Source organism: Apteryx rowi, unplaced genomic scaffold, assembly GCF_003343035.1.
Source record: "Apteryx rowi isolate R43461 unplaced genomic scaffold, aptRow1 scaffold_180, whole genome shotgun sequence".
NCBI classification, from domain to species: Eukaryota; Metazoa; Chordata; class Aves; order Apterygiformes; family Apterygidae; genus Apteryx; species Apteryx rowi.
Window position 1 is genome coordinate 1582249 of NW_020448086.1, and position 27597 is coordinate 1609845.

At 36.5% G+C, this 27597-nt stretch overlaps 1 protein-coding gene across 13 annotated transcripts in view; it reads right to left on the reverse strand.

The window, feature by feature from the left end:
* UBR3 (ubiquitin protein ligase E3 component n-recognin 3) overlaps nucleotides 1–27597 on the reverse strand; it is a 123802-nt gene that overhangs the window by 75130 nt on the left and 21075 nt on the right. For 10 of the 13 annotated variants that reach the window (XR_003252788.1, XM_026061421.1, XM_026061420.1 and 7 more), the window contains exons 6-19: nucleotides 25161–25227; nucleotides 20965–21095; nucleotides 15499–15727; nucleotides 11630–11809; nucleotides 10718–10851; nucleotides 8765–8851; nucleotides 8088–8153; nucleotides 7907–7996; nucleotides 6808–6936; nucleotides 6671–6723; nucleotides 5852–5985; nucleotides 5282–5367; nucleotides 3338–3479; nucleotides 147–243 (exon numbers count right to left, since the gene is read on the reverse strand). Coding sequence is in view for 12 of the 13 variants with exons in the window: in XM_026061421.1 (XP_025917206.1) it covers nucleotides 147–243; nucleotides 3338–3479; nucleotides 5282–5367; nucleotides 5852–5985; nucleotides 6671–6723; nucleotides 6808–6936; nucleotides 7907–7996; nucleotides 8088–8153; nucleotides 8765–8851; nucleotides 10718–10851; nucleotides 11630–11809; nucleotides 15499–15727; nucleotides 20965–21095; nucleotides 25161–25227 (1625 nt within the window). In the remaining variant the exon portion in view is untranslated. Of the gene's footprint in view, nucleotides 1–146; nucleotides 244–3337; nucleotides 3480–5281; nucleotides 5368–5851; nucleotides 5986–6670; nucleotides 6724–6807; nucleotides 6937–7906; nucleotides 7997–8087; nucleotides 8154–8764; nucleotides 8852–10717; nucleotides 10852–11629; nucleotides 11810–15498; nucleotides 15728–20964; nucleotides 21096–21757; nucleotides 21892–22188; nucleotides 22402–23595; nucleotides 23709–25160; nucleotides 25228–27597 lie in introns of those variants that run through there. The other 3 variants (XM_026061427.1, XM_026061430.1, XM_026061429.1) reach the window with 3 other exon arrangements.

Here is a 27597-nt window from a genome sequence, read left to right on the forward strand (position 1 = left end):
GCACTATTTATCGAAGRACAAATTTGGGGCCTGAAAACATCGATAATATTATTAACATTCCCAGCCAGTGAAAACATATATATAAAAAATCTGTTGTGCAACAAACACTAATACGCTGTTATATTTCTGAAAGGGATCCAACTTACAATGCAGTATATCTGTCCATTGCAGACTGCACGTCTCTGCGGTAAACTGTTCGAAGTATTACCATGACAGGGTCAAATTCCTTATCCCAAACTTCAGCTGTTATATAAAAGAAGTCACATGTTAAAATTATCTTCATAGACATCACAATTTATTTCAGATTCTCTTCTTAATCAGCTTTAACTATGTAATTTGCTATTAGATAACTATATTTTGCAGCAAAGTACAATAATTTTTACTACTTATTACTAATGATACTTTTTTTATTAATAATGATCTATTAAGGCAATAAATCTCTTCCACCAAGCAGCTTTTAGTGTCTTGGAGGGTTTTTTTGTGTTAGATAATAATTTACAATGTGAAAAAACACATAATCCTGATAAAGAGACAACTGAAACATATGCAAAAAGGGAAAAAAGTTTCAAAAGAACAGTTCCAAATTACTTTTAAAATCTAAGTAAAAACATTTCTCCCATTCTAGGTATATGAAAACAGTCCCCAAACCACCTTTTCCATATTCCTCTTATTTTGCTCTTTTTAAATTTTTAAGCACCTTTAAGAAAATGTGGAAATTATTTTTCACTCGGTAAGCACAGGCACTCTTGAAAATAGGAAGTAAGGACTGCAGATCAGTTGCAAATAGGTGATATTTAAGTGCAATGAATCAGATGATAACACCATGATTTTTGGTTTGGTCTAAAAAACRTCTGTTTCTTATCAAACAAGATTTGTGATCAGTCATTTATAAACGTGCCTTTGTTTTACAACCAATATTTGCACATTATTTTGCATTAAAATCTTAGTTGTCTCTGTTTAATTTAGTAGCTTTAATGTAATGTCTACAGTGGCTTTAAAGAGCAACCATGAATAGAAAAGTTTAAATGGAATATTAATGAACACATCCCTTTAAATGCTATGTTTTTTGTTTTGCTTATGCATCATTAAAAAACAAAACTAGAAGTTTCCAACCTAAAGCCAAATAAAGTTCTTCACTGCATAAGCTGAAGTATTTAGCTCCAGTAACAAAGCAGTATGAACATAAGATTCAGCGATCACATTAAAATAACAAGAAAAACAAAGAAAAACTAAGGATATATAATTTTAGATTGTTTAAAACCTTCTTCAGTTTTCACAGGCCAAAGTAGGAGGCTTCATTGCATCAATGAGACTAATTTCCCACAGGCACAAGTGGTCTATGCTCCTATTAACAGCCCTACAGGCATCCCCAGAAGCTATTCAGAGGGAACACCTAGCACAGAATCTACTGTATATGAATGACGCTCAAACATAGCTTGTTAGCACTTCAAAGTGCAGCCTGCTTCCAAAAATCCTCCTTTTTCTGGACAACCGAGTTTAGTGCTGCAGCCTCAGGCTGGGTTTGGCTAGCAGAACGTAATGAGGAGAACGAACCAAGGAGGGAGCCATAGGGTCAGTCGTAGGAACTGACACAGAGCTCATCTTCGCGACACAAACCCAYGAGAAGCATGCAGAAATATATCTTTTTTTGGAGGTGGTTGGGGTTTTTTTTGAACAGTGGTTAATGGAAGCCAGCTGTGGCCCTTCTGCATAGCATAAACTAGATTTTTCTCCCTAACTGCAGGGAAAGGAAGGATTAAGTGGAATGGATTTCAACATAGCTTGCTTGAACTGTGACAGGCCATAGATTGTAACTCTAAAAAGCAACCAAAGTATCATCATTCTTTCTGAGGACCTATATAGCCTTGTAAAGATTACAAGCTCTTTAAAAGCTATAGTACACAAAAGAAAGCCATGCTAGCTTTTATTCTGGCAGGAGCTCRTTCAATTTTTTAATCACATAAAGAGGGGATCTCGTATAGTTTTTATAAATAACTTCTGTATTCACTGCTATAGGAGATGCAATACTTTAAAAATTTTTATTTAAGGTGAATGATGTACTGCAGAGCTAATGTAAGCTCTCTTTTAAAATACTATAAATACTATAATCCACCATCGGAGTCCCCAAATACAAAGTGCTATCACAATTAAAAACACCATAATCCATCCTGTATTTTCCATTGTTTTTTTACAGTGTGTTCTGAAAAAGATCAGCGTGGTACAAGCTCCAGAAACCAGACATGACCTAAGGAAACATGGTTCACAGAACACTAAAAGAACACCGTTTTAAATACATAGGTGTTAACTGCCTAATTACACATCAAGAAACCGGAGTGTTTCTAGTTCCCAAAACACTGATTTCACAAAATTACTTCACTGGTTGTTCATTTGTATCAGAGTGAGAGTTTTTCTCATTCATCAATCTTCCAAAATCTGGCAAACATGTTAATGAAATATTAGTTTCCACATTAAAAAAAATAATAATAATCCACAGAAGAGCACTGCCTACAAGCCAAATGGTTTAAAAATTGTCAGACCACAAGGCTGCCAGTTTTCAAGTCACCCCAGAGGTGGGAAGAAGTCATCATCCATCTCTAGCTTTGCTTCGAGCTGAAGCGCAGGCAGGGCACACGGAGCATTTCAGGTTGCTCCAAGGCTCATGTGTCTGCTCAGCAACAGGAAAGCAGCCATGCACCACTGAGTACTGAGCTYCTCCTCTCCTTTGATACACCAACACTGTGCCGAGTCTAATTTAGACAGCAAGCTGGTCCGGGGAGAGACTTGTCGTTTTTACACTCTGTACACTGTATGTAATTATAGAACAATATTCTATAACCACACCACTTAGGTCTGGACCCTCGCTATTGACTGGGAAAGCTGTTACAGATTATTAACAAATTTAAGCAATATAAAAGGAAGAATTATGTAAATGTTTAATAATCAAAAAGTGAACAAATTCAAAGAAAATAAATCTTTGTAACTGACACTCCACTGGTGTAGACAGTTATAAACTCTACTGAACATACACCAGTATTTATTTATTTWTTTTAATATATAGGAATGATGAAGTATGAAAAACAGTAAAATACAAATAACAGGATTCTTCAGTTCTCCATTTTCCCCTTGCTTTCTAAAGATACCTGATCAATAGTGGAGGCTCATTTTAATTCTAGATCAAAATTTCTTTACAGAAAACCATGTACAGTCTTTAGCAATGCTCTTAAGAAACATAAGCAATAGACAATAACAAAAAAGTCAACCACAGGATTTTCTTTAGTCTAAYTCAGGTTAAGCATCTTGCCACCGAGTATGTTATAAAAGACACGGAGAACCATACCTTTAGGTGTGTACATTCCCTGTTGCATGGAACCTCCAGGTTCAAAAACAGGAGCTTTAAAATCAGCAACTGCTGACAACACTGATTCGAAGCTTAAGCTTCCTGGAATAATACCACTTTTAGGATTTGGGTTTTCTGGAATTTAATGGTTGTGTTAAGGAAAATGAAGTTAACTTAACTGCAGAACACAGCATTTCACTTCTGTCTGACATTTTCACTTATTTATTTCAAAAACTACATTTTGGCAATGCTCTGTTTTAACCACAAGAGGTCTGTATCCTCCAGCTGCACTGGAGCAACAACTGCTATTGAAATGAATCAAAGCCTCCTAGATAGGACATTAAACTCTTTAAACCAAGCCAATTACTACATGCTTGCTCAAGAGGTAAGTATTAAGAGAGAAATAAAAACTACTATCTGTAGTGTATATATAAAAGTTTTTGTGTTAGCCTCCATTTACTCTCACGTTGGTTTTGTTAATAGCAACAAAAATATTCTGCATTTATGTTTAAGTGCAGAAAAAGCAAGTAAATGGTTGGGGATCCATACCTATACTAAATAATTCTCATTCTTGGATTGACTATTCCTTATTTTTTGATAGTGATACTTAATTGGCCTACTGACAATTCCCAAAATTACAAGCAGTAATCACTAGTACTTATATAAACGATTCACTTACATAAGTAATCACTTACCATAAAGGAGAGGTTTTCTTAGAAGTGGTAAGAGGTCTTATATAAGTGATAAGCAATCACTTATTTTGACTTCCAAACATTAGGCATATAACTTTATTTTGTTTTAAATAATAAATTAGTAGTGTAGGGGAAAAAAAATCTCCCAAACTTCCTCACAAATCACAAGGCTCTTAGAGGGTTAATGGGTACAGGAATGAAATAAGGAAGAGAAATAGGTCATCAAATCCTACAAAGCGGAAAAACAGGTGAATTCAGACAGAAAGGTACTGATAGCCGTTGTTTTAACAGAACATTAAGAAAACCATCTGTTCTGAGCTACAAGCCCTAAAATCTCATGCTGAGCAAGAGCTCAGGGAAAATAGGGTCTCATAGCACAAGAAAAATTCAAGAACACAAATTTAAAATACTGGGAATACAGCAAAGAGGACAGCTGAAAAGAATGGAAATAAAAACAGGTTTTGAAAATATAAACAAGCAAAGGTGAAAGATAAACCTCATATATGACATCCTAAACAAATAAGTTACTAATGTCTCATGATAATAATATTGGTAACTCTCAGTCTTCTCCTCCTTTTACACCTTCATAAATTGCTAATATTTTTGCCAAATGCCCATCACTAGATCGCAAACTCTTTCAGACAATCACCACAAGCTGTTTAATTTGCCTACAGAGCTTAGTACTCTGATACCAGTAAAACTCATGTATTTGTATGGAACAGTTTAGGGACGCAAACCATATCATTGCATAGAAGGATCTCCTAGAATTTACTATTCTTCAAGTAAGATACTTTCCTACTAAAACAGATACATTTCACTAATTTCAAAGCTGCATTCAGCATTGCTGTTATTTGCATTTTCAGCTTTTGATACCAAAAGCAAAAGCCAGTATAGCAAAAGCGGCTTTTTTTTATACTAGCATATAATAAACAATAACCAAAGGCTCAAATCCAGATATAGGTTGTACTTGGCTAGACTTTCTGCAATCCTACTGAAAAAACAGACTTTTCACCTCACAACTGTAGGATTTTTTGTAGTATTTAAAAAAATAATAAAAAGTCCTTTCTTCTGTATTAATAAAACAGCAAACATTACAAAGCACTGCACATTCCATAAGGAAGAACAAAGTAGGAGAAAATGCTTTTGCTGATGATCAGATATACAACATGATGGTCAAGCTCCACAATCCCACTGCTATCCAGGTACCTCTCACTTTCATTCATGCACATTAGTTAATATACTCCAAGGATATGAGATCCAATAGTGAACTGTGCGTCCTGTCATTCATACAGAGTTGGGCTACCATCTCTGCTCTGAGGATCTCATCATCTGTCATTCCTAGAACAAGAAAAATAAAATAATGTAATTAAAAAAACCCCACACTCAGCATACTTCACCCTTAAAATAAGTTAAACTTAATACAAACATTAGTATTAAGTAATTATATAGTGCTATAAAAAGCACAGCAATAAAAAGGGTAAAAGTTATGAAAGACAAGCTCAGTCATAAGGAGGCGTATAAGCTAAAAACTGCTCGTCTTTCTGAAAAAGACACTAAATCTTAATGTGGCATTTGGTGATCAAATACACAATTCAGCCACTTACTTCCATTAAAGCTATTTTTCTCCATTTCTATGTATTCTGCCTGTTTCTAATTCATAAAGGATTAAAATTTCAGTGAAGATGAGACCAAGTGTTAGATGCTTTAAATTACTAATTTTGCCTATTCAGCTTTCTGATAGCTATTAAATGTTTAGAAATGTGAAAATAAATTAAAAGCCATATTATTTAGATAAAAATATCCCTAAAGCTGTGATTCTTACCTAAATGCAAGCGAAGACTTAACAAAAGGACTAAAAACGTTAAGGCTCCTTCCAACATGGACCTTTCATGCTCTGAATCAAGAACTGTATTCTGATGCTGTGATGCCATTGTTAACAGATCTACCACCTTAAATCTGCGTAACAAAGATCAAAGTCAGAAACATCATTCTTCAACATTAAAACAATAATGCTAAATGTACTGATTAACTCAGGATACCATGCAGATCAGCCCTAAATTAATACAAAATAAATTGCATATAATGCAGTAATATGCAAAGAGATATGAAAACCCTTTTATTTTTGAAGCTGGATTTTTATTTAACTACCTGTGGAATGTACTATAGTCATATTTACTCCACGTGAAAACATCTGGCATTTATGAATATATAAAAACTAATACCAATTAACCTGCTTTCATACCCTGATATATACCGGGACAGATTTATTCTATCTGGGAAAGCAAGCATTCCTTCTGAGATTCTCACTACTGCAGCTCTGTTTGTCCACTTCTTCATGCTAGCATATCCTGAATGCTTGCATATGAGAATATACAGTACTTTAAAAACTGAAAATGCTCAGAAAACTGACATCTGAAGTATTAACTGTAAATAAAAAGCTAGTCCTGAATGAAATGACAAATGTGAGATAGCTCGGCTATAGACCCCTGGGATAAGTATTAGCTTTAGCTAGGCAGAATCATAGCACTGAAAATGTATATCATTGTACACAAAGGTGTATATGCACCTTTTCTCTCCCATGGCATAAGTTAGTCAATGGCTAGCAAAATACTGAACAAGGGCATTCATCTTTGGATCTTACCTTTCAAAAACTGATGAAATAAAATAATCTGGGTCAAGCCTAGAGGCACAGACCTGTGGAAAGAGAATAAACTCATTTTATTCACTAGGACTTTTTTTTAAATAAACATTGGCTTGGATTCTCAGAAAACAACTTACTTGTAGCAGATAAATGTCAGGATCAATCATGGAATTACAAAAATGAGACTGCACGTAAGTCATTGCCTGTCCTTTAATTTGTAGGCCATTCCTCACCCACATGTTGCTGTGAATTTCAGAAAGGCTTGCCTGTTCCGTTAAAAAAAAAAGTTTGCAAACTTAGAGACATTAAGCTATTCAGTTCAGTGTTAACAGATCATCAGTATATCACTCTGTATCACTCTGTGTGTGTATACATACATATACACACATATATACATACATATAAATACATTCTCCTCAATCTCAAAAATAGCAGTGCAGGATGCAAGTCAATTCTCAATATACAACCAAATACTTCAAAAAATTTACCCGATACCAATTAGTGGCATTTCTTGAGGCAGAAATGTATCTGCATATCAGACATAATATAAAAAAAGATCACGCTGAATGATTTAATAACAAGACTTTGTGATTTTTTTTTTTGAGAATGTATTTCAGATGATAAAAGTGATCAAAGTCAATGAAGTGATACATCATTTTTTATCTTGAAAAGTACTCCAAACATGAGATCATCGATGGTTAAAATAATAGCTTCTTTTGACCTTTTTTCAGGTTAAAAATAAGTCAGGTATAAAAGCAGTGATTATAAATACTATTCACTATCACTTATATGCAAATAAATACAAACATAAATAAAAAAATGCTGCAGGGTGCATCCACTCTTGAAATCATTCTCATGATTTCAAGATTTCAGATTGAGAATTAGTCTCTGTTTGTGCTCCAATAATAGCAATTCCGTGAACAAAACCCTGTATTCAAATTTAGCTATCCTGTTTGAAAGTGCTATGATGAATATTATTATACTTCTCAGAATTACATTCTTAACTAATGTCACATATTTGATTTTGGGGAATAGGAAAAAGTTTATCCTAACTACTCAGTATATTCTATTTATTATTATTATATATTTTTTATTTTTATATTCCACAATTAAGACATATCCCCCCTTGTAACCTACTTTGAAATATATTTAAGTGATTGCTGTTAAAAAGAGCATCAGATAGCAATATTTTTTATTGCACATCTGTATATCTGCGTCAAAGAAGTTTGCCCATACCTGAATTTGCAGTGGGTGTATCATTAGTTTCATCAGCATCTCCTGATCTGGCAAGATAGTGTCCAGATCTAGTTCTTGGCATTTGACAGCCTGGGCAGGGGGAAGGAAACGTACATTTTATTGAACAATCACACTCAACAGGCAATTTCCATCTTCTGTATGACTATAAACATCTGCTTACCTTACTTAAAAACATGGCAAAGTAACGATGCAGTGGCAAATGAAAAGTAACTTGGTTAGGAGCTGGCTGAAAGTAAAATACAGATATTTTAATATTGCATATAAAAAAAAAAAAACAAAAAAAGCTATGAATGTCTTTGTCACCATCACCAAGAGCAGTATCTTGCACGTCCTCATTTGATGGACTTACTTTCCACTAACTTAACATTACTTAATGCCCCCCCACCAATGCTTCATAAACTTCCCATGTTCAGACTGCTACTGTTAATCTCTTACTGAGGCCCTAGCAGCTAACGACATTCGAACTCGACCCAGACAGTATCCTTCGCTAAGGTATCAAAGCTGCTTCCCCGCTACTATATCATTACTATTGTCTTGTCATTGCTTCAGCTCTTCATTCAACTAGATGGAAGTACTGCAATGGCACTACTTTTAAGACTCTCATAGCTTATACTCGCACCAGCAAATCTAAACTGTTAGACTACAGAGATACAGGACTGTAGGAAATAACATTGTGAATATTAACTACAAACTTTCTAATTTCAGCAAAGCAATTCTTTCTTTTTAAATCAGTGCATAGAATGATGTTTTAATTTAATATGGAAAATAAAAAATATATCACCTTAAGTTTAACCAGACTTTCACAGCACTTTGCTCAAATTCATTAAGGAGACATACCTCATCTACAAAGTTGATAGCATCAAACCAGTCCTGAAGCGCTTCAAGGCAGTATCTGACAACATTCCGTGTGTATTCTTGTGTCTCCTGCAATAATAAAAAAAAAGCTGTATTACATGGGCCAAAACAGTTTTAAGTGTCATTGTTTCCCTGTTATGAATAAATATGGTTATTTTTACAGTACTATGCATTTTATGCCTTCATAATATGGAAACTAAAGGTATTAGTACAGTTTCATTGTTACCCTAAAAGGTGATCATTTCAATGGCAAGAATTAAGCCCCTTCAGCCTGGTCTGAGTGTCTATTTTAATTTATCCATTTATTTTTACCAGAAAATTAGAAAACAAAGCAGAAAAGATGTCCTTCCAAGCAACTGAAAATGAGTGGCTTATATCTTATTAAGTTTATATCTACCGAAAGGTTACTTTAGAGTTTAACTCAATGAACATGAAATCCAGTGGTAACATAATACTAAAGAGATCTTAACAATCCTTATTATAATTACACTAGGTATAATAATGTCCTGTTACTAAACTATATTTCAGATTAAATCATGTATTTCAAGGCTAGGGGTGTACACTGCCCTCCAGGAGTGCAGCAGCAGCCCACACGAATGGCAGGTAGGAGGTGGGGAAACCAAACTGCTCTGGCATCAGTGGCACATACAAAGCCGGGTTTCTTAGGCACTTGTCCTTAAAACTTCCCTTTCCCCTAAACACAGCAGCTCCAGACCTCCCTCACGCTCTTAGGATATCTATGGCACACTTTGCATGCGAAAGCCAGCCGCGCTTCAAGCTAGCCAGAAGCTGTGCAAATGCTGACTGGCTTGGTCAGTCCCGTTTTCTCATCACGATATGCAAAGGCCGCGTTCCCAGCCTGCTGCTCCACCATCACAACCTGCACGGGCCAAGCTCTGCCAGCTTCCCTTCTAACTTGGGACAGAAGCTGGAACCTCTTCACACCCACTTATTTTCATTACAAATTACTATAAACCCATAATAAAAGGTTTTTTTTCATGTGTTAAGTATTCCTATGAGCTGAAAAATTCCATTTTTACTGTAATTTATTATAATTTACTGTCTAGCAAACAGTAACAACACTTTGCTGGAGTTAAGAGACAAACAGATGTCATAACCCTATGATGTTTCACCTCATGCTGTTAGTAAATAGGAGCAAACATGTAATTACTACATTTCCCCTTTATACTGAAGTGCCTATTTGCCATCAGTCAGTATTTGCACAATCAATACTATAACCACGTCACAAAGGACTTATTTTTCTCCTTTCTCACAGGACAAGGGCAGAAAGGCTCACACACATTGAGCAGGTTCTTTATCATCAGACGAGAACTGTACCTGTGTATACAGTCTGGGCACATCCCAACCTTCCAGTCTCAACATGGGAGATGATAATTAAGTACAAGCCTGAGCTCTACATCCATCATACTCAGAATAATAACTGATCACAATATTATATATYTGGTAGGCAAAGACAGCAAGAAACAAGTCTCCTCAAGACAAAACAGCCTGACCTCTCAGATTTGAGAACTCTGAAATAAGTTATGATACACCTGGATGCTTCCACTAACCAACTTGGCAAAAGCCGACCCTTCAGAAACTCTTCTCAGCTTGATTTACATCTTCCTGAATGCAAATCTAAAGTTAAACTACTAACCAGTATCCAATGCCTTTATAAACATCCTTTAAGAACATCCTTTAAGAAATGCATCACTGTTCAAATAACTGTATTACCTTCAAGAAAACAAAACAATGCTTATACACTATACCTTACAGTAGTCAGCAGAAAAAAAAAAAGATCACACAAGGAAAAAAAACAATTTATAAAATTTGAACTATTTATGAACTTTCTTGAGACTACACAGAAGAATATTAAAAGGATTTCTTGTTGCTTGTTCTTGAAAACATGAGCAATGACAGATAAATATTACTTACCCTAACTTTGCAGTGTGACAGAAGACCCCACATTGGCTGGGCACAGGCTTCCAGCTCAGCAGCAAAGGCAGCATAGTATGTCTGTGATTCAAACTCCACATGCTCATTTAATTCGCGTTTATTTAAATTCATACCTTCAAAGATTTAAGCACAGTTATACAACCAAATATTTAACTATGGCTAACTGGAATGTAGGATTTTTATATTATATATCCACAGATCTATCAAAAAAAAAAAAACAACACAGAAGGTGTGTTTAAATGTATCTTATCTAGCAGTAGGATAATAGCTGAAGTACAGGGACAAGCATCAAAATTTGAACAGAAACAGATCAGAAAAGAACGATGATTTGACTAGAAATCGCAGTGCATTTTTTTCAGGTGACATTAATATGAACTGCAGCCCATTTACTTTGAACCTCAGTCAGTGAGAACTTCTGGACAGAAAACATCTGGATCTCTTGCTAGGCAGATATTTTTCAGTACTGAAAAGTTCATGGTAAGTTTTTGTTTGCTCATTTGTTTTTAATAAAAACATGTTTCTTCACAGCAACACTTAGAAAAAGATACAAATCCATGAGATTAATTTACCCAATATTTAAATTTAGGGCTTTGCCAATAAAACATTTCTGGCACAAGTTATGATTTGCACTATCGGTACAACTTGAGAATTTTGGCTTCTCACTGAGCTGTTATGCAATTGCTCTTCACCCGGTCTACACAAGACAAAGATCCATTAGAAGATCATTTTCAAATTTGTTTTCTAGAATACACTGGTCCCTTCAAGAAATGTCTGCTTATGAGAATACTAATGAAACAAATGTTTATATCCAGTGGCGTAACAATTTCGCTACTGTGAACGTAAAGCTGTCTCAAGATCCTTGTATTAGTACTGACTATAAAAGTCACATACCTTGAAAGAATGATACAAAATTCATCCACGTTACCAAAAGACCATGATCTTCCAAAAATTTCTTTGCCACGCTTTGGTGTGAGAGTATATTTATAAAATCACTAACCAGGGGCCAGTAAGTATTATTCTTCAGTAGTGCTTCCCCACAATTCACCACAACATGTAAACTATTTTCTTCATCTAGATTAAAAAAAAAAAAAAAAAAAGTAATGCAATTTTTTCCTTGTTCTAATTTTTAAACAAAGGTCCAAGATCATGCAAGAATAAAAATTAGGATTCATTGTAACCTTGTGACAACACACACAGGAAACTGCAGAAAAGGTTATTTACTTGGTGGCACCCCGGTTGTCTTCTCATGGTGTAGTCGCCAATGCAGCTCCCACCCTAGTAGGAGACATGCACACTTTGAACCAGATCCCAGCCTTTGAAGAGCAGTGCCCTTTGAGCCGCCTCAGCTACCCCAATAAAGGGCTAACAGAGAACAGAGAGAGGACTTACTCCGTCTTCCTGAGCCTACGACAAGAGAAGGTTCCCAAAGGGAGAAGGGAAGAAATCAATGTGTGGGGGGAAATACCTCTCCCCCTGAATCACAGAAATATGTCCTCTATACCTGTTAAATAAATGTTTTAATTTGATTTTTATGAAAAGGAACCCTAGAAAGAACAGAAGGGAAACAGGWCTGGTCCTGAAGTCATTATCCATGGAAAATAACTTCCAGCACCCATCTCTCAGTTGCTGTTGTGACTCAAGCCAACAGAAGAAAGAAAACTTTGGATCTGATGATCTGATCAGCCTTAGGGTTGGCTCTTGTCCAGATTAAGTGCATGAAGGACCCTTGCAGTTACCCTTTATGCAGGTGAAAGTCATGACAAAAACAAGCAGCACTGCATAGCCAGAGCAAAGACACTGGTATTAAGAGATTCCAAACTCCAGCACAAGTGTAGCTGGAGTGGATCTACCTGGGTATGTAAGCAAGCGACTTTTTTTTCTCCCCTTTAACTACTGAAGAAAACACTTTTTTATTTTTACTCTGAGTTTGTTTTATTTTTGCTGGTTGATTGGTACAAAGATAAAAAAATGTATTGCTTTGCCTGTTATTTCAACAGAGCTTTTTGAATCTGAAGTTGCGTAATATCTTGATCTTGACAAGTTTTACTTCTCAAGAACAAGGCACACTCAGAGAAATGAATCAGATCTCATCCTGAAAATATGCTGCCCGAGTTGCACGCAACGGTAAACAGAAACCTTCTTGTTACAATAAGGTAAGACAGAGCTCAAATTCTTCAGCCGACTCCTGTCTATTCGACTGGAGCACTAGAAGCCACAGGAAGCCAAGAGCACTCTACACAACTTCTCAAGCTTCTCTCCTGCAACCGATCCAATACTCTGTAACCACTCGCCTGGTATCTGGTGCATCTGGGAAGAAAGAAAACWAGGGCTGGTGTTCAGCTGCCTGGTTCCCACGTGCTCACACAGCCTGTCCAAGAAGAGGATAAAACCTCCACCAGCTCTGCCTGAACCCATGAAAGTACTTCCAAAAGAACCAACAATTACATGTCCCTGATGCCCTGCCCCAGCAGAGATCAGACAAATCCAGGTGTTTTTTTTTCAATTGGCAGTGGCAACTCCCCAACTTCAGGGAACTCTAAAAGTGAGGGTTATGTAAGGTCAGTCAGAGGAAGAAAGGGGTTTTCTTTAAGAATGTTTTGATGATGTCTCATTCTCCTTGGGGTATAAACACTTCTCTTATGAAAAGTTCAGGAGGAGGAAAGTGCTGATAGAGAGGAAAAAAATCTCTACGAGCCAGGGGGACATAAGTCTTTCCAGGAATCCAGTTTTATTATCTGCACCCATATTTCTCCTCATCCTTTCACACCACATGCGAGAGAAAGAGAAGTTGAACTAGTAACGCTTTTGAGTTGATGCCAACAGTTCCTAGGTCAGCTCTCTGTTTCAGAAACACCATTTGTCCATATTCACTTGGCAGCCGCATATACCTTTAATGAACCTTATACTTTTAACAGATATCAGCCGTCCAAATAACAATTAACATTTGTTAGCAATGCAAACTAAACATGCCTTAGCAGATATAATTCCTGCTACATATTCTGGTTGCTCCCCTCCAGCACATTTTATCCAGCTATCCACTGGATTAGCAAACTTTGTCTCCTTCAGACACTAAATGAACTACCTTTTGTTTGCACTAGCGGCACAAACAGAATTCTTTTTCTAAATTTATCTCACCAGCATAAACTTCTAACAGACTTCTCACTACTTCCAGCACCTTAAGACGTGTCTTGAACTAAAGAAAACACAACATGCAAGCCTGCAGAACTGCAAAAGAGGGCAATGAGGAATAAAAAGTATTTTATTAAAATTTTTCTATGTCAATTTACAGTCTGCCCAAACTCACATGTATAAAACAACAAGGAGGAAATGTGAAAACACTAAGAAGCACCGCATRGATTCCAGGATGGGGTCTCAGCCAAGACAAATCACTAGTGCTAGGGAGAGGAAATAGGTAACTTCACGCCATGGTATAGCTGCTCTAGGGATAAACGTTCTCTCGCAAATCTATCACAAATCTGTCTGAAGGTATTTAATGTTTAAGCTGGAGGTAGTAAGTTAAATTACCACAAAGTTTCTTCAGAGGATGTCTAGTCACAGCCTTAGCCTTTTTCTATTTGGCTGCAAATTCTGGTCCATTACAGAATCTTACCATCATGTTAGCACCATCCTCTATTCACCAACTAGCAAAGTTTTGAAGATGCTTTAAAAATAGTTTTAAATGAAATTCCACCACTATGGCGATAGTTTATCAAAAGTCACTCGATACACAAACTGTTAAGGAAAAAAGATGCAACAATGCACTGGATCAAGTCAGAACACAACATTTTTCTTTGACTCCTTTAAAGAAATATATGCAGGGCAACAGAAAATTTCTTCATGTTGAAGTGTGGCTGAATGAGGGCATGCTTAGTAGCTAGAGGACGAAGGATTTTCCATTTCAGTACAGTTATTCTGTATTAGGCTATAGATATAGCGGAGTCATAGATGAAGCATACTTTAGAGGAGAAAAGTTTCAGTTCCAAGCAGAAGTTGTCGGTATTTTTTTTAGCAGCAGCAGACAAGCTATCTAGAAAGAGTGTCTTCAAATTCAAACTAGGATAAAGAGGGCTGAGAGGTCTGCAGTTTAAGTACATGAAAGCATGAAAAACAAGTCAGCAAAATTTGTTGTGCCACCAACTTCAGATAAGCAAAGGTAAAAGGAGGAGGGCAGAAACAGGACTGCCCTCTTCACTAGAAGAGCGTAAATAGTGTAAACTACTTTAAATTCAAATCACCACTCTGTCATCCAAGAGCTTGATCAAATGATTACATTTATAAAGGAATAAATCAGTCTTCCTTAATTAAATTAAACTTTATTAAAGCAATTACAAGTGAGAAAAATTAAAACAATTTCAAGTACTTTGAACAACTGATGAAATACTTTGAAAATATTTTGTTTAAATTAATACCAATCTCAGTTTACACATATAAGTTCTCATTCAGATGAGCTTCACAAATAGCATATATGCACTTTACTCAACAAACCGAGCATCTGCAAAACAATACTAAGTATTCTAAACTATATAAGATTACCACAAAAAAGAAAACCCTACAAACCACAGGAGAAAACATCAGTATAACTCCTGAAAATTATCTTTCACATTTCCAGAAAATTATGAGACTCAGCCTCTACATATATTGCTATACCCTATGCATTTCTGGGAAAAAAGACTAAATTTAACCAAGAGAGATTAAGCATTTATTTATTAACCATGGAGACGATAAAACAAAGAAAAAAAACAACAAAAAAATCAACCTACCTTGCAATTCGCTTTTAATAAGGCAACTTTCCATCATATATAATAGAACAGTGACCATAATATCCAGCAGCTGACATTCTTCTGTTACTTGGCGTGCTAGTTCTTCGTTGCTGAACAACTGAACACTGATATGCACAATTCTATTAGACATAGTGTCTGATTCATGGCTTTTCTTCAGTGTTTTCATAATAAAAGCATAATGCTGAACAAAAGTTTTGGTAAAAGCAATCTGCAAATTAAAGAAATTTTTATGTTAAAACAAGCACCACACAAAAATTGTAGTTTTCTTCCATGATTAAGTATTCCTTTACAAAAGTACAAACAATATATCCTAGAAACATCAGTTGCCATGACAAATCAAAACTGATAGTCTAATTGCCCATGTCTAGTTTCTAGAAGCAGTCCACATCCAATATCCCCTCTATAGAGAGAAGTAACTTATTCTTCAAATTTTATTTCCTGATCTCAAAATCCAGCCTTCTCATTCTATACATTTTCCAGTAAAACGACCAGAAACACCGAAACAAAGAACATAAGGTCAAAGTATACCTGTGAATGTAGTAAAGTTCTAGTATTACTTTACCCTAAATTTACTGAATCCTAAAACAGTGTAATGCCCCAAAATGACATACTACAAACAACGAGATCACAGGTGGCTGATAAAGCTGCTGTAACTTGATCACTTGCAATCATCTACCCACTGAGTCAGTTTTTCATATATCAATGCATATCAGTCTCAGTACAATTTCTTCAGCTGCACCATTTTTAGCCTTAAACTGCATTGTAAACCAACCTTCTGCACTGCGTATACATGTGTGCATATGTGCCAGCTTCTAAATCATCTCTCATTTAGTACATTAAGTTCTGAATTATTACCATCTGGACTTGCTTGGCTTAATAAGAACAGATAATACAAGCTGTTGTAGTGATGAAAGAATTTTCAGCTCAATGTCCAAAATCCTGTATCTAATCCTTCTGGAAGTATCAGTCTTTCTTAAATATAAAATTGGAAATTTTAAAACCACCTTTAAAGGCATATGCGTTTTCACTGGACTGTATACAAATCACTACTTCATTTTACCCAAATGCCTCAGACTCTGTACTTCCATATTTTTATTATGGCACTACCATGTTCTAATTTAGAAAATATTCCCCAAAATATCATGATACTGTAATGCTGTGGTTGGTCACAAAGATGGCTTGTTCCAGCAAATACCGTCAAAAATAAACAAGTTGCTGATACACAAAAAATGTACTGGGGGGAGAGGGGAGAAGCGGTGAAGAAGGGTCACTGTAGGAAACAGTACAATATTGTTTAAGTCACCCTGCTTTGGCTAGTCCAAGATGGTGGACATCTGTATGATAATTAAAAATTTCTTCTATGTACAGCACCTGGCATAATGGTAATTATTTTCAGCTACGGTCTCTTTGGCAAGAATGTATTCACAACATATTGCTTAACTTATACAGAGTTGTTATAATATCATTCTAGCACTCCAAGCCAGAACAACCTATCACATAATTTCATTTAAATTAAAGCTTGATACAACTGTAATCACTGGCAATGACATTTATAATCAACACCAAAACATTTACACTATTAATGTTAAGCTTCAGAAACAAATGATACATTTGATATTTTAAGAAGTTAGTACATTAATTTTACTAGTACTATTTTAAAACCTATGTTAGTACTAGACTCCAGCAACACTAAAATACAACATGCAGCTTGACAAAATAATTTCACAGTTTTCATCTTCCAGCACATTACTTCTTCACATCATATTATGTTTAAACAGGATTGTTAGGTTCTACAATGTAGGTACTGTGTTTTATTTGTTTTACAAAGCACTCTGAATTCAAGTTGATTGTGAAAACATGGTCTTTCTCCAAAGGCAATTTTTGAAAAATTTTCCCCTAAATCAGCACACATCAAATCTTTTTGTACCTCACTCATGTACCACAACAAATTTCTGAAAGTAACATAGATTTGCTATCAACATACAGCAAAGACATAGATTCTGTAATATGATTAAATAAAGAAAAGGCATAAGCTTTATCCATTCAGAAACCTTCATTCCTAAGTTAAACAAATACAACCCTCTCCAATTTTGAGAGGAGGAAATGAAACTCAATCCCAGAAGTATAAGTGCTGAAATACTGTGCTAAACTGCAGCTAATATATAAGAACAGCCAGAGCGGGTCAGACCGGTTCACACTGTCCAGCATCCTGTCTGTGAGCAGCCAGACAGATATTGAGGGGAAAATATAGAATGGAGCAAGAATACAGATATGATACAATATGTCTTTCCAAATACTTGCTCAGCTTCCAGCCATTTACATCCAGGCACATGTTTTCAATTTAATGACCTTCACTGACTTATTGTCTAAGATTTTGTGCAGTTGCTAAATTTCTAGCCTACTACAAAACAAGGTCACCTCTTTCATCTGGCCTTTCCTCTTGGTGGCCACTCAACAATCTCAGAACCTGTAGGAGCCTGACATCAACCCCATCTTTGAGTTAGAGAGGAATTTGCCTCTCACATGTTTATGTTTTCATTGCAAGGAAAAAGATAGTTGGGTCAGGAGAAAATTGTGCTAAAATAAAGTTTCCAATAGAAAAACCAGTCTACAGAATTTGTAGAACAGCATATCCAGGGGTCAGTGAAGTCCTGTTGCTCTAATCATTGTCTCAGCCTTCACTACGGGACATGACTGAAGATGTGCGGCATTTCTGATAATTATGTTTGTTGATTCATTATCTTTATCAGATGTTTTTGTATTTCTCTGTTAACTTTCATTTTTCCAGATCATAGCAAGTCTCTGCTCTTGAATGATTTACATCTCTCCATCAGTCTTCTGGTTACAGCCAACTCCCCTTCTTTGCCTTCTCCTTGGTCACATAGAGGCCCTACTTCTCTGGCCTTTTTTCTTCTTGCAGAAAACTCATTCACACCAAAACACCTAATTTCTTGGAGGCTCCAGTAAGTTTCTCTGCTTTTTTCTTTGTCTTCACYTGTATGTCTTCCAAACTTCTGTTATGGGAGAGTGCTTGAAGGGATACCTCAGGCACAGATCCTGTAAGGCAAAGACAATATTGTTTGTTGTTACTTCTCTTTCACATGCAGAGGTGGAGGGGAGGGATGAGATAACACACTCAGTGTTTTAGCCCACCATTCTTATCTTCTCTTCCCAATACTAGGAATCCCCAAAGAGAAGCTCTTTTTTCCATTTTAACAGAAATTTGTGTAACAGATTGCTGCTGGCTCACTGACTGCATCAACCATGGCATGGTGGACTGAGAGTCTGCTGGGCTATGTTTATGCTAGAGGCCAGAGATTTCAGCAAACTCGAAGCACTGTACAGATAGCCAGCTCTTGCCCAACTGTCTGGTTAGTTCACCCACCTCATCAGAAAATTAACCTAGCAAAGAGATTCTGCCAGTTCAGTGAGCTCAATCAGCTCATCAAGAATCAGACAAGCTGGCACAAGAGCAGTGGAAGGAAAATGAAAAGACAGTACATGTGGTGTAGATGGGATGGGAGAAAGCAGCAGAAAGATCACGTGGAACAATTTACATCTCTACAGGCATTCCTACTGTTTGTCATGATTAAACAGCATAAACGCTTCATAAAGGTTCAGTGGCAGCTTGAAAGATAAAACATTTTTCCTATTCATCCCAAACTGTACCTCCTCTCTGCGCACCTGCAAAAGGCAAGAGCCACTTCCTGTAAATTAGCCACATTCCTTGTAGATATGTTTAAAACGCATCATTCGTGCAGTTTTGCAATAAAGCACAGGTGCAAAAAAAATAGTGTTGCTGCCTTCCTAGTATTGCTGTGTGATATATTCCCTGCTCTGGGTTTGCTTCCTGCTGCAAAGCACCTTTTAGAAGATCACAGCAATTAAAACAGAAAGCCAGTTCTTAAAAGATTACAGATATCTAGGATTTGTGCTAATAAAGTTTATACGTAGGAATTGAATTGGCTGTTTAATCAAATGTAATATGAACTTGCTAACAAAACAAAAGGAATATTTAAATAATCCTTCATTTTAGTCTGAACATACAGTACAGCAGGTAGAAGATGACTGCTTCCAGGCAAAGAAAGCTGCCAGCACAGAAACCAAGTATACCATGGTCTCCATTCTGAGCATGCAATGCGGGAAGATTGTGAACCCAGTGAAGGAAGCCACCTGAGATTGTGGCTTGTAGCTAAAAGAAAAAAGATCCCAAGATCATTAAAAGTTGTTGCTATTATGTGGTATAGAATAAAGGCAAATGCAGCAACGCTTACCAGATTCCTCTGCTGTGCTGCTGGTAGTTCAGAGGCAGGAGTTTAGCTGACAACAGAGTCAGAGAACTGCACATCCATGTGGTCTCAAATATTGAAAAGAATTCTAGCTTCATGGCAAGTGATCATCAGGCAAGAAGTCTTCACGTTTCCTCATGTATTAGCTGAATCGGAGACCAAGATCAATCTATGCTGGTATTCCAAATGAAAATGCTGTCCGACTTGCCTTGACATGGACAGAGCACTGCTGAAGACCCATATTTTATCATTCATTTTCTTGCAAGATATCTTCATATCCTTTGCTTTCATACCGCACTGTTTTAAGACGGCRCAAATACAGGGCTGCCCCACTATAAATCGCAATTTTTGAAAGAAATCTCCATGTCTGGACTTCAAGGTTTCTTGATCTTTGCCTCCCAGCAGGGAACGAGAAGGTCCAAGACATTAGCGCAGCTCAAAGGTATGACATGTGATCAGAGCAAAATGTTAAGCCTGATTGCTATGTATGCTAGGTCCCAGAACATGTAGAGCAAACAACCAAACCTGGCTGCACACCAAGATTTAAAACAGGAAGATGACATCCCAGTCTCCACGACTCCAGGCCAGTAGACATTTGGTATGGACAAGTGCAAAACTCTAAGTAGGCAGCTGGAAGGCTGCCAAAATCATCTAGGGCATAGCTGCAGCCAGAAAATTCATAGTGTAATGGCCTACTTGGTGAAACTACTGCCTACTAGGAACAACTGCAACAGGAATGAAGTCACCCCAATAATTTACCAGTCATATCACACCATGGAATTACTTAGTGTTGATGCACATGTTTTAACTGAAAAAACTCAATTTACAAAGTAAACCAAAACAAAAAAATTCAACATATACAAATATTCACTAACAGCCAAAAAGGAAGAAAATAAAACATTCGAACAAAATTAATACTGCAGCTCCCAAATTATCTTGTTTTTTCCACATCTCTTTTCATACCCTTGTACTCTTTTTACACTTTAAGGCTTTCTAACAAAACACTCAAAACAAGGTGTCATGCTATGAAGAGATCTGTATTATTTTACTGCTTATTATTCAGATATAAACATAGGTGGTCTCACAAAAGGCATAATATACACTAAATATGTGAATACGGAAAGATTTTAAAGTTTCAGTGAAGTAAAACAAGTACCTTATAATCTTGATCTGGCAGCATGTTCAGTAAGAAAGTCACCATCTTTTGTGGAAATTCATATTTTATTGTCCAAAATAACAATTCTTCTAGAAAACATTTATGCTTCAAAACATCCATGATAGATTGATCTGTATAAAAAGTTGGAGGAAGGGATGTGTAATGTCATAATTATTTTAAATAATAATAACTATAATGCAGTGCAATATCTTATATAAAACTCAGTAACAAAAATTTAGGAACACCTCAGTGCATTTTACAAATAATAGTATTTTTTCAAAAATACGGGGAAAACTAAGCATGGCCAACACTGCACAGGGTCAGAGTTGGTAATAATAAAAAAAAGGTTGCCCAGAGAAGTCAATGGGAGTTTTCAGTACAATTCTACCACACAGAACCCCATCTTCACCAATTGCATTGAACCTTATTACCTTACTGTAATATCGCCCCTGATTTTAATGAAGCACAATTTACACATTATATACACAGCCACTTAACTGAGGAAAACTATTAATAATGCACACCATTATTTAGCAGAAAAGAAAACAGCAAAATAGCAAAGTACAATTTATGGTAAGTGATGAGTTTTATCATCTAACAGCATTTATGTTCTGCGCGCAAAACTCTAAACAAGCTAAATAGAATAATGTGTGAGCTATTTTTATTTTTAAAGCAATATATGCATTAATTTTTCAAGGTATATACAGCTCTCAATTCAAAGACTGATAAAAACATCTCCTTCCTCTGTCTACTTTTTTTTTTTTTTTTTTTAATAATGTAAAAATCACCATACCCTCATGATCAGATATCAGGCTAGTTCTAGCTGGTATCAGAAGAGACAGTCCCATCCTTCCCCATGCAGCCCTGGTCACTCGCTTTGCCCCTTCCTTCACGCTGGCAGTATCATTTGTACATCCGTGTGGGAACCTGGTCAGGAACGGAGCCTCCTTTCCATTTTGTCAGCTGAGTTTTCAACCAGATCAGTGTCCTAACCCACTTCACTGCAAAGCTGCACAAACGCTGAYCTATGCTAGATTACACTGTTTATGAAGTTATCACTTGCTAGAGCATAAATTATGTTAACTCCACTTAAAAGCTATTAAAACACATAGCCCCTTTACCATCGTCCTTCAAAAGGTTTATGACTTTTGATTTAAAGCTACAACAGGCCTCGTTCACTCCTACAATATATAAGGACTATGGAAAATAATAATGCTCCTTTACCTGTAGAAATCAGATAGACCTGAGGATACACCCCAACACACAAGACATTATATTAAGGTAAGGTGAAGGGAAGGCACAGGGCTAAGGTATGAAGTGCTCCCATTCGCACAGATTCAGGAATGCTGAATCTGGACATCTGGCCTCGAAGACTCTTCTTTGCTGAGGTATGACAGCTTTAAGGACTGCACTGGATGGCTTTGTGCCTGCTGGCGAAGCAGGAATCACCTTCATTTTCCACCATTACCAGGGGCCAGAGTTCCACTGTCAAGTGACCAATTACTCCAAAATATCWCAGGAATTGCTAAATATCATAAGAAATAGAGAATAATTTAAATTTTAAGGATCTCCCCAAGAAGAGACTCTAGCAACCCACACAAAGAATGTATTTTATTCAACATATTCTATTACTGTTGAAATAAAAAAAAAGATTACCTTCACCGAGTCATGAAAGACATTCTAACTTCAAAATATTTCATAAAAAGTTACACATCACCTACTACAGCAAACATGATGATCTTTTATATTCTCTTCCTCAACTCTTGTTAAGAAATTATGTTTGTGAGCATACTGCCCATGAAAGTTTGGCAGCTATGCAGGCTCAAGTCCTCTGTCCCCAGGAGAGAGGGTACAGGTCTAGGTACATTCCAAAGGCCCCTTAGCGTGAACACCAGGCATGAAGACCAGCGACGCACACCTTATCTGTCACTGAAGCACAGCTTTCTGACATGTATTATCACAGTTGAATAGTGTGTAATAACTTCTTTATACAGCAATTTCAGGCAGGGACAGAAGAATACAGATCCAGTTATAACTGCTAGAGAATTTAAGTAGGCAGAATGCTCTTACCCAACTTGGAAAATTTGTCAAAAACACTGGGGCTAATTGCTCCCACTCTTGTGAAAAGCATTGTGTGATTTTAAATCTCTGTTAACAAATAAGAAAATAGTGCCCGTGGGWTTGAAATTGTCTTAGATATCAGGTATTTTAGATGGATGCAGGATGAAGGTTTTAAAACAGAGTAACAATAAAGTCTCTCAATACTCAGTCCCACACCCGTATCAGCAACGCCTCAGCATAAAAACTGTCAGTTCTTTAAAGAAACCTTTTATTCTTTCCCATCGCTACAAAAGATCCCATAGCTTGTTTTAAACATCTTCCTGGAATATTAGTCCTAGCATTCCAAAGTCTCCCCAGCGTGTAAGTAGCCCCCTGTGAACACAGTACCACTTAACACCTAGGATAGGACAGGGAGTCTGTTTATACGGAAAAGGTAAATCTGTTTTTATTCAATACTCAGTTTTCTAAAATTTTCTTTTCATACTCTTATTTTATACCCTATTGGACATAAAATATGAATACTGAAAACTTCAGAAAACTATTCAATATTTAATAAAAACAGATACTTACCCTTCCCCCACTGACAGACTCCCTCCTCTGGGGCTGAAAATCAGGAGCTATTAGGAGCTATCAACATCATGAGCACAGTCCATGTTGGGATGCCTCAGAGGGGGAAGACTACAATCCTGGGGGGAAATGAAAGGTTGAATTCAAGAATCACTTCTCCTGAAATGCCACTGCTGATATGGGTTTTCAGACTTGGTAGCTTCTAATCCTGTGCTTCCTCCCTTCCCACTTCCCATAATCTGTTACTATACATCAGAAAAACTGCATTTTTTCTTGCATTAGCTGTCTCTAACTTATCTTCTGGGCATGCTGACACTCTCCAAAATTGAACTAAGAGAGCTTTCTTTGTATGCAAACAAATCTTCTGCATTTCTCCCAAACTATCACCTTTTTCACAGCATTACTATTCTCTGTCACAGCTCTGGCTCATTCTGAGTGTCTCTCACTCTTTTTTATCCCTACACATATACACATTTATGGGTGTGGTGTATAGAAGCCAAAGTATCGCTGTCTTCAGACCCTTCACAAACTTTTGCACATCATTTGTAAGATCACCTCTTAACAACAGGATTGACAAAATATTAGTTCTCTACTTTTCCAGTTTCCCAGTCTCTCTTTTCTTCAATCTGAAAATATTAGAAATAATCAAATTTCCTTTCCCATACTCCTCACAACACCTTCTTACCTTTTTACTGACTTCATGTGCTTTTGCAATCAAATTCAAGTCCCAAACATTGACTTCAAAGCCCTTCCAGAAATGTTATTCCAGCTTTCACCACTATTTTACACCCAAACGTTCCTTTCTCAAAGCTTGCAATTACTTTGTGCTTCCTAAGTCAGCCTCCTCATACTCTGACTTTTTTTTAAAAAAGGGTATTTTTAATTTAGTATCAGAAATTTAAATATTATTAAACACCTTTCTAGCACAAAAACACATCAAGGAAAAGTACAGGATCAGGCTACCATATCACTAACCTACGGTCATTCTTCAATTAAAACTTGCACTAACCTCAATGTGAGAGCTGATTGTGTTGGGACAGAAATTGCAGAGAGGATTAATTTTAATCTAGGAAAATAATAGAGTGGTTTCAAAGGAGACTTCATCCAAATATCTTTTTTTTTATAAATGGTCACTAGAAGAACAGTGTGGAAAAGACCAACCAGAAGTAGAGAGAAGCATTCTTGCCTGGCTGAGAGCACAATTACGTTGTACAATGGCATAACAAATAAAAATTCTCAGGAACAAGTATGTCAAAAACCTGATGGCCAAGCTTTATTGCAATCTTGCCTGCCACAGGGAAAATGGAATGATTTGTTAGAGGCTGACTTGCAACATGAAGGTGACAAAATTACTGGTCAAAGACCCAGGCAGTGGTACTAACTCCCATGTGAAATGACAGTTGCCAATAGCACGGTTTCACTTTCTATTTTTCATAGACTTTGCTAGGTTTAATACCTGTGTCACATGCAGCACCACAGTGCTTGGGAAATGAAAGAATACTCCTAGATACTTCTTAAGATAGACATAAAGCAAATATGATAAACTCAGATCAGTGCTTTATAAATACCTTTGGTGGTGCTGCTTAGTTTCACCCTCTTGCGCTTGCCCACACCTTGGCTACCATCCTGGTCCTCCTGGGGTAGGGGAAGAGTTTAAAAAATTGATAACTGTATATTTAGAATTTTATTGCTAAGAGACTGTAATGCTCTCAAAATTCTGGTTCAACTATCAAGCTAAAACACAAAGTCCCTGAATATACTCTCTTACCAGAAAATACTTTAGCTGTTTACAGGAACCATGGACTCAGTACAACTCATTAGAAAAACACAGTTTTCTAAATTGCTGGCTTACCCCTACAGGCAGCATTATCATCTGCAAGTTCAGACATCTTCATCTAATTAATTAATTTTGTCAGTTAGCTGCTCTGATTTCTGAAACTGATTGCTAGAAAAATGTTTATCATTATAAAATTTCTAAAGGTTGCAAATCCAAGGTTTCACTTTATTCATCTGTAGGATTTTTTTTCCTAAAAAATATATATATATTTTTTTAAGTCTGCCAACTCATTGGCTAACAATCAAGATGGCAACACAGACAATTGGTAAACAATTTCTAATCAACGTAGTAGAAAAGTTTGAATTGAAGAATAAAATAAATTTTTGACAGCTTTAAGAGGCCAATTCTAATAAAAAGTTCCCTACAAAATAATGGAAACACTTTATATGGGCAATTGTCATCTGAAGCTCTCAAGGCACTCTACAAACAAGAAAGCAAAACTTCTAAAATGCATTGCAAGTTAAAAACGTCATCACCACCACTTCACAAAAGCCAACACTGGGTGTTAGAAAAGAATGTGATATTAGAGGACTGTATTAAATGTTGCATGCATCTTTACTAACAATGGCACTCCTAATGAAAGGGTGAAATAAAGAACAGGACCTAATAAAGTGAGAGATAATGTAGATACCTACAGTTAAAAACAAGGAAGTAATCAATATCTGCCTCCTGTACTTTAGCTCCAAACTTCAAGAGGAATGATTAAGGACCTGGAACTCAAAAAATGACTGTCCTTCCTTAGGGAGAAAGATTATTCATATTTTATCTAAGGATTGACCGAAAGTATCACATTAATGAAAGGTCAAAACCTCCTTCACCTTTTCAATATTTTCACATGAAAATTTTGTGGCTCACTTTTGAGATGGACATGCACATGAACTGCTTGGTCTCCTGTGGTCTCTGTGAACACATGCTACTCTTGCCCTTTAACCAGGAGTCAGTCAGGTCTCAGGATGTCATCACTGCTTACTCCCTCTCCAGAGGACAGAATACTCCAGACCAAAAAAAAAAACCAAAAACAAAACAGACCTGCTGACATAGCAGGAGTCTGCTCCTAACTGCAGGAGGAACTGCAGGAGCCTGCAACCTAGGTCTCCTAAAGAAGAAAAATCTAGACTCCTGTTGCTAGAGAGGTGGCAGCTAGAGGTCTTCAGACCAATTCAGTGACCTCAGTGAAGCTAGAGAGGTGCCAGAGGGGCACTTAATTAGAAAGCTGCAAGCTTCGAGTAATGTGTTTGCTCTGACAAACAATATAGATGTCCTCTTCTATAACAGGAGAAAATTTTAAACATATAGCAGTCTTCATTGCAACTTTTGAAGAGACTTCACTAAAAGGAAGGAAAGCTATGAGTGACTTGATGAGAAAAGCTGTCTTGAAAGATGTTTTTTCTCAGTCATGTTAAATATTGGGTTTCCAGTGCTGCAGTAAGTTTGGACTAAACCTTAATGTCAAGTGCAGAAGTTTTAACAGCCATGAGATAGCGAATGATAGGTCACACTGCATCCCCCAAGCCCAGGGATTAAGAATAAGGCTATGAGCAAGCAAACGTGGAACATCTTATTTTTACCCATTTGATAATGCTCTGTAAATACACCTAAATAAAAGCAGAGAGCCACCTGGATTTACTTTACATAACAGAATATTTATTAATATGACTAAAGTGAGCCACTTCTGTCCTAAATTCAGATATTAAGTTTTATAAAAAAAAATTAGATACCATTTTATAGATAGAGTGGTCTGATTTTTGTACTACTAGTACATTAAAGAGCAACTGGAGTCAGTAACTTTATATAACTAAGTAATAAGGAATTTGAGTGCTCATTAAACTATTGAGACATTCAATACAAAAAACTTTATCGTTCAATGTGGTCAAAATATTCACGGACTGAGTTTTATTGATTCCCTGTAACATAGTAATTTCTTAAATAGGACAGACTTAGAGCTGTCCTTCTTGCCTTTTGCTCAAAGACAGACATGAGGGGAAAGAACTCATACAGGAAACTAATGATCAGTTCTCTCCAAAACATTACTGAATGGAAGACAAAGCTTTTGAGAAATAAAGCACAAATGAGTTCATATTGTTTCAGGAGAAAAAAAAAAAAAAAAGGCAATTCAGGATATATCCATCCCTCAGATTCATTTTTTTTGCTTTGAACCATCTACTATT